Here is an 8,148-nt window from a genome sequence, read left to right on the forward strand (position 1 = left end):
TTGAAAGTGAATCAGCGACTGGCTCTCCTTGCCCACATGCCCACTTTACAATACCTTAATTGCTTCACTCCCCCCCCTAGCCCCCTCACTTCACTTGAACGGGCGGAGCAACTAAAGTTTGTTGTTGTTTCAAATTTGGCCCTTTTCATGGCACTGTATTTAAATATACGCATGTGCCACATCATTTGAATGTTTTCAGATGCCGTGAGAGAGAGGAACCGTGTGAGTGCCTCCAGCCTAGGCATCAAAAGCCAAAGTCCAACCGGACCATCGCACTCAAGCCCTCGCAAAACAACACTGTGAGTTACACGTCTCTCCATTACATTGTACAATGTTGCTTATACAAACTTCTTTCCATACCTTCGAATCCTGTGGGAGCACGACCTTTTTCTATTCCGTATCAACTATTTCTCTGCAGAACTGTTTCTCATCTGTGTTGCATCAAACTAACAGTCCACTGTCCATATGTCCATATGAGTCTATAGTTTTGAAATCTATTGCTCAGAGATCCGAAGTCAGACTATTAATTAAAATAATAATAAATTATAAATAATATATTCCATAGGCCATAGCCAAGATACTATAAACCATAGGCCAAAGACGACAATCCTTAGTCTCTAGATCATAAACTGTTAAAACCATAGACCATAATCCTCCAGAGACGATATCCAATGCACCACAGTCAATGGACCGCGCCCTTTCGGCCATATTCCACGGATCATAGACCATCGTCCACATCTCCTGGTCCTTTGACCATCGACCTTAATTTGCAGACTAGAGTCAATAGACACGGTGAATATTTCATCGACCATTTGCAGGCCAGCAATTCCTGCCTTGTCCATCACTCCCTAATCCATAATCTGTAAACGTTAATCCATTGGGTTGAAAACCATAGTCCATAATCCTGAAACATTAGTCCTTTGCTCAAAGATCATAAGACACATACCCCATCGTCCATTAGTGTAAACTCCTCCAATTTCTGGCAATTCCATTAAAACATAGTCGGTAGTCCATAGTCCATAATTTATGGACGATGAACTATGGTCCATAGTCCATAATTTATGGACTATGGACCATAGTTCAATTATGGACTATGTCATCCATAGTCCATAATTTATGGACGATGAACTATGGTCCATAGTTCATAATTTATGGACTATGGACCATAGTTCAATTATGGACTATGTCATCCATAGTCCATAATTTATGGACTATGGACCATAGTTCAATTATGGACTATGTCAGCCATAGTCCATAATTTATGGACTATGGACCATAGTTCAGCGTTCACAGACTGTAGGGCGCGATCCAAAGTGCTTTGGCTACATATCTTCAAAACACACAGGCCATACTCTAGAGATCTCAAAACTATCGCCTGTCGATCGCATTACATTGACGATAGACTTGTTTTCCGTAGACCGTATAGTGGAACATAGTCCAGAATTCTTTGTCCATAGACCACATGGAGGCCACGGACGACCGTTCCCTTGCCGGGGCCATTGGTCTACATTGTAAAAATTCTGCTACATTGTATTACAGTGAGCATGTCCCAAATCTGTCTGTTTTTATGTTGTATTGCACATAATAATAATCTCCCTCGCAAAAATGACATGGAGCTTCCTCGTGGGCTGCTGCTTTTTGTTGTTGTTACATTTTGCGCTTCATCATTGTGTTCATTGTGATGCGGATGAAAGCCAACGCCGTCGTCTCTCTGGTGACGTTTGAAATGTCAAAAGCCGTATCGGTTCTGGCTCTTACGCTCTTACTGGGGTCTGCGGTGCTTTCAAAACGCCACCATTTGGAACGCCTGACGAAACCCCCGTGATGGGTTTAATACCAGGCACTGTGAATGAAGAGTGTGACTAAACACACAAATACGAGCATCCGTGGCTGCCTTGTGAAAGCGGGACAGCTCCCGTGTTGAATGTTTAGATGAGATTTGTTGTTTTCCGCATCCTCCCGATGCTTTTCGCGGCTCTTTGACCGACGACTCCGTCCACCCGGCCTTCCTCTAACACCGTCCAAATTCCCTTCCAGTCGGCCAATTTAGGTCCGAAGCGGCAGAGATGCGCAAATGCCAAGCTTTTTTTTTTTTAAATACAAAGACTCAATAAAGGAACCATGTTGGCAACACGCCGCCCTGAATCTTCTGACCGAGGCCAAGAAAAAGATCATCCGGAAGGGACAGATGCTCAAAAAGCCTTTGCTTTAAAAAAAACAAACAAAAAAAAGTTATACATCAACCCCTTCCTCTTGTAGCAATCCGCCATTGTCATCTTTTCTCAGATGAAGTTTCTTTGTTTCTCATGCGAAACAAGCAACAGCTTAGCTTTTTGAGCATTTTGGCTCCATGTGAGAGCACAATGGCAGTCTGGGGGCTCTTCGGCTCCCTGCCACCCCCACTCCCAAAACACCCCCAAATCCGAAAATCCACATCCATTGCGGAGTGAGAATGAGTGGCAATCTGGGATGCGGCCCAACTTTTCTTTGATGGCTGCCGACCGCAGTCCCGCTCACCTTCGTTCTCAGAGCGGCTTGTTCTTTTTTTGTTTTTTGGTGGTGGGGGCAATATAACGTCTGTTTCTCACTTTAATCATCAATTAGAGCACCGCTGGCCAGAATCCACAGTTCGTCAATCAAACAGAGGCCGTTTTACCACATTGACCATAGATGCTATCGAACAGAGTTTTTGAGCCTTTCAACCACTGTCTGCAGACCGTAGTCCATAATCCGTATTCTACAGACCATAGTCAAATTGGTAGACCATTCGACTATAGCACTTTGACCATAATCCATCAACCATATTCCACAGACCAAAGACCACAGCCAATACCACGTAAATCGTCGATCGCGAGCGACGATTTACTCGCGGACTGGTCCCAAGTCGCAGGCTGGAATTGCAGCTCGTGATCAGAGCTGTCACGCTCTACCTTTTATCATTGTTTTTTTCATTCGGAGTTTGTTTCGTGTAAAATTCACCGAGAGCACGGGCAAACAATAGGAATCCGGAAGGCCGGGAGAAGTCTTTTTAAAATGGTACACGTGAGCTACAATCGCTAACATGCCGTCCCATGCTTCCAGGTCAGGTCTCTACTAAGCTAGGCTGTGATTTGTGATTACACAACCTCACAAACGTTTGCGTCCACTTTATTTTTCTGTTTCGTTCATTTCCGGGGCCGTTCTGTCTATTGCTCATCAGGGCGGGCGGCGTGTGCGGTAACCGGGCGATCGCAGGACGTTTGTTGATCAAAAAGTCGATCTTTGGCCGAAAAAGGTTGGACGGGCTGCCTTCAATAGGCCTCAGTCCTTAGACCGCAGAGAATTGTCACTAGTCTACAATCGTGTGGTATTGTTTTAACATCATTTGACTTTCTTATCTTTTTGGGGGGTTGTTTAGCAGTGAAAGACAAACCAGTCAGCGATGAACTCAGCCGCTAGCTTGTGTATGTGCTTGCGTGTGTCTGTCACACACTACTTTCTATGTGTTGTGTCTCACACACACACACATGCCTTATCTCAGCCTGCAGCTTAACCTTTGCAGGTGAAAGAGTCGCAGGAATATAAATAAGAGTAAACACCACCGGCAGGCTAGCCTGACCGGCCACGGCCTCACTTTGTGGAATGTTGCCATCAAGTCACCTGACACACCTTGCGTCAATTGTCTTACGCCAAAATGTAAAAAAAAAAATCATGCAAAATGTGTTTTTTTACATTTTACACAACCAGCATCGTCATTCAAAACTTTTTTTCCCCAACATTCTCAACATAAAGAAGCGGAAGTGCAGTTGCCGTTACTTTTGTTGTCACGGACCAAGTAGTCTCCTATCAGCTCGCTAGAACTTTTCCGAACACTTTCACCACACCTCCTCCATTAATTGAGAGCGATGACGTTGACATTTTCAAAATCGGCTGCTTAACTCTGAATGATTCTGATTTCAAAGTCGAATGTAGTGCCCCCCCCAACCCCCCTCATTTGCTTCAACATATCAAATGATCCCATTTCGCAGACTGATGGGGAATTGTCACGCTGCTGTTTGATAATCCAGACTGTAGGCTAATGGAGGCGATTTGCGGCACATTGTTTTAAATATCTGCATGCGGGTTTTAATGTCAATCACGAGCTTATCGACGCACGGCGCTCGCGGGCGAGGGAGATCACCATGAGTGACAACTACTTCAAAAACCAGCCTGGGTGGCTTGTTCAATTAGTAGCCTGTTCCACAGTTTGCGTGTGTGCGCGCGCGCGAGCGTGTGTGTAAATTTATGATTTTGCATGAACATCTGTTGTCTTTCTTTTACTGTAGGAAGCAAGGAAGATGAACGAGGGCGCCTCACTGTGAGTTTTTATTTTTGCCATTTGAAATGAGTATGAAGCAAATGTTTTCTTAATTGTTATTCTGATCCCAGTATAGATGATAAATTGGACCATCTTCACGTGATACGATCTTTGTGTTTTGTTGCCACTCAGGAAGATGACGACCCAGGCGTGCTCCTCCTGGTTTATCTCAGAACTGTTCCACCGCAGCGATACTCCCACATCGTCATCAATCGCCAATCATTGCTATTGATAAAAGTGAACTTCAAAGTACTTGTTGAAAGCAACACTGATGGTGCAGCATCAGGACCAGCTTGAGGTTTCGGTGTCTCGTTGAGGAAGCCTCCAATAGTTCATCCTGCTGGTGTTCTTCGCCACCAAACTCATCCAGCTATCCATTACTGGTCTTTGCCATCTGGGAGTTTTGTTGCCTTCCCAACAATGTAACATAAAGGTGACGTGCATTTTTCCCCCCTCCCCCACAATTGAGTACAGTGAGATTCCAGTGATGGATGCAGCTTATTAATCACCGAGCTGCTAAAATTTGAATATCACACTTAAGGGCTGGCCAGACATTCCCATGCTTACAACTACGCCATTCATAAAAGGTGGGGAGAAGTGGCAGCAAAACAGGCAAAAATCTAGATATTAATGATCAACTGTAGTTCAACGCTGGAAGGTTGCAAACGGGATGCTCTCAGACAGTAGTCGCCCCTTAGCTTTGAGTCTCATAGAATGTCATTGGCAGGTTGCAACGGAGATACTGGAAGAGTCACAGAAAGGCACAGAAGTGGGCATCCTAAAATATGATCAAACCTTTACTTGTGCATGGAATCACTGAACTGTTGGCGTTCACTTTCAAATGTCAATTTTAGTTCACCTGAAAAGATTCAAGTGGATTTTACGTTCAGCCTGAAATTTCAACCTGAAACCTCTATTCCTTGTTTTTTGTGAACAGTGTGTAATTTGTATACAAGACATTAAAAATGTAAATTTCTCATATGTCCCTTTTAGAGGAAACACTTTGAAAATGTTCCATTAATCATGCGATATACTGTATTTCCCTTACTGATATTGAATGTTACTCAAAGTGTGTGTGTGTGTTATGTGTGTGTGTTGTGTGTGTGTGTGTGTGTGCGTGTGTGAGATTAAGGCCAGCAGTTTTATTCATGAACAGGAGCGGAGCGGCGACGTTAAAGCGTGGCACCTTTCCTGAGCATCCGCCATGCCGGTGTCAGAGCTGTCGTCGCGGCGCGCTCGCCTGCCTAATCTGACAGCGCCTAATCCCTCACTGTATCCTAATCTATTTACTTTGCATTCTAAGAGGATTTACAACCCCCCTCCCCCCAAAAAAAAATCATATACAAGGAGCCATGGTTGGAAATGGACAGAAGATCAGCAAGGATGCTTTTCTTTTTTTGTTGCTTGTTTGTTTCGTGGCAAAAAAAAAAAAGAGGGAGAAATCGTGCTACATTTTACGCCGAATCAATCCGCCGCCTGAAAGGAATTCCATTTTTGTGACTGATACTAATACTTCTCTTATGTACGCATCCAGTGCACGCCGTGTTTGGCCTGTCACGCTGCCTTCGCGCGCCGTCATGTCCTGATTGTTTGACCTGACAGCTGCAAAATTTGCTTAACAGCCTCGGCTGCTCACTGCAGAGGCCACCCGCGGCAGACTTTTTGACGCTCCGAAAAGCAGTCACCACCCACCTACAAGAGCAATTACAGGGAGCAAGTGCGTTTTGAAATGTACAGTGGTACATCAATTTATGAGTGACGTGAAGGTTAGCAGTTTCTATAGATAAAAAGCTATCGCTAAGATTTTTATTTTATTATTCTTTTTATTTGTATTGAGTTGCGAGCAAAATTTTTGCAATTCAGCAGATAGCAATTACTCATTGTGTAGTAAACCAAAACCTCCCTCAGAGATAAGGTGAGAAGCTCGGTCATCCGGGAGGGGCTCAGAGTAGAGCCGCTTCTCCTCCACTTTGAGACGAGCCAGATGAGGTGGCTCGGGCATTTAATTCAAATGCCTCCTGGACGCCTTCCTGGTGAAGTGTTCTGGGCATGTCCCACTGGCAGGAGACCCCGAGGACAACCCAGGATACGCTGGAGAGACTATGTCACGTAGCTGGCATGGGAACGCTTCGGGATCTGCCAGGAAGAGCTCGAAGAAGTGGCTGGGGAGAGGGAAGTCTGGGCTTCCCTCCTAAAGCTGCTGCCCCCGCGACCCGACCCCGGATAAACGGTGGAAAATGGATGGATGGATGGATGGATAGTAAACCAAAACAACTTTTTTTTTTCTCTCCAATATCTGTTAGGTTAATGCTAACCCAAAATCCAAAATGACATAGACGGGCTACTGAAACTAGCCGTAGGCATTTCGATAATGATAAAACAGTAAACAACTTGCAACACACGCAACCAGCCCATACAAAAGTACTCATCGGCAGATATTCTTTATCCTCTGCGATTGTGTTGATTTTTCATCTTCAAATCTACATGTAGTATTGAACTATGTATTGAACTGCCCCCTGCTGGCGAAAGTGAGCAGAATCTTCATAAATGAATTTACAATTGCACGGTACGATTGAAAGCAGCACACAGACCGCTGTGATGGTGAAAGCACCTGTGTTCGAATGAATAAATCGCAATGGTAATGATGCGTATGACCACCAGCTAACATGTTTAACACGGTCCATCAGTGCTATTAACACATTCGTGGCCTTGTTAACGTTTCCTAATGAAGGCAGCCTGCAGCACTTTTGTCGCATGGTGGGATTTATCGGCGCTAATGATGGCCCGTCCGCCTTCAGGGCTGCCTCATCGTCTGTGGGAGCTCCATGTCATTATGTTCTTCATTATGTCATTTCACGCATCAGATATATTCTGTTGAACGACCATGTATAGTAAGGCTTTTTTAGCCCGACAAAAGTGACCATGTACATAGTAAGGCGTTTTTAAGCCCCAAAAAATGACATAGGCGTTTTTAGCCCGAAAAAAACGAGCATGTATAGTCAGGCGTTTTTCGCCTGAAAAAAAAACGACATATAGTAAGGCGTTTTTACTCCGAAAAAATAAACGACCATGTATAGTAAGGCGTTTTTAGCCCGAAAAAACGACATAGTATAGTAAGGCGTTTTTCCCCCCCAAAAACGACATAGTATAGTAAGGCGTTTTTTGGCCGAAAAAAACGACCATGTATAGTAAGGCGTTTTTAGCCCGAAAAAACGACAGTATAGTAAGGCATATTTAGCCCCAAAAAAATGAGCATGTATAGTCAGGCGTTTTTAGCCCGAAAAAACGACATAGTATAGTAAGGCGTTTTTCGCCTGAAAAAACGACAGTATAGTCAGACGGTTTTATCGCGAAAAAAACGATCATGTATAGTAAGGTGGTTTTCCCCCGAAAAAAACGACCATGAATAGTAAGGCGGTTTTTGCCCGAATAAAACGACCATGTATAGTAAGGCGTTTTTCGCCTGAAAAAAACGACCATGTATAGTAAGGTGTTTTTCCCCCGAAAAACCCACCATGTATAGTAAGGCGTTTTTAGCCCGAAAAAAACGACCATGTACAGTAAGGCGTTTTTCGCCTGAAAAAACAACATAATATAGTAAGGCGTTTTTAGCCCGAAAAAAACGATCATGTATAGTAAGGTGTTTTTCCACCGAAAAAAACGACCATGTATAGTAAGGCGTTTTTCGCCTGAAAAAAACGACATAGTATAGTAAGGCGTTTTTAGCCCGAAAAAAAACGACCATATATAGTAAGGCGTTTTTCGCCTGAAAAAAACCACATCATATAGTAAGGCGTTTTTAGCCCGGAAAA

At 43.9% G+C, this 8,148-nt stretch overlaps 1 protein-coding gene across 4 annotated transcripts in view; it reads left to right on the forward strand.

Annotated features, from left to right (window-relative positions):
* Positions 1 to 6,591, forward strand: part of wdpcp (WD repeat containing planar cell polarity effector) — an 85,660-nt gene extending 79,069 nt beyond the window's left edge. For all 4 annotated transcript variants that reach the window (XM_052080182.1, XM_052080179.1, XM_052080180.1 and 1 more), the window contains 3 exons: positions 200 to 299; positions 4,305 to 4,336; positions 4,469 to 6,591. In XM_052080182.1, the coding sequence (XP_051936142.1) occupies positions 200 to 299; positions 4,305 to 4,320 (116 nt within the window). In that variant the 3' untranslated portion in view covers positions 4,321 to 4,336; positions 4,469 to 6,591. The remainder of the gene's footprint in view (positions 1 to 199; positions 300 to 4,304; positions 4,337 to 4,468) is intronic.
* The last annotated feature ends 1,557 nt before the right edge of the window (positions 6,592 to 8,148 follow it).

The sequence above is a fragment of the Hippocampus zosterae genome, chromosome 11 (assembly GCF_025434085.1).
Source record: "Hippocampus zosterae strain Florida chromosome 11, ASM2543408v3, whole genome shotgun sequence".
In the NCBI taxonomy this organism is placed as follows: domain Eukaryota; kingdom Metazoa; phylum Chordata; class Actinopteri; order Syngnathiformes; family Syngnathidae; genus Hippocampus; species Hippocampus zosterae.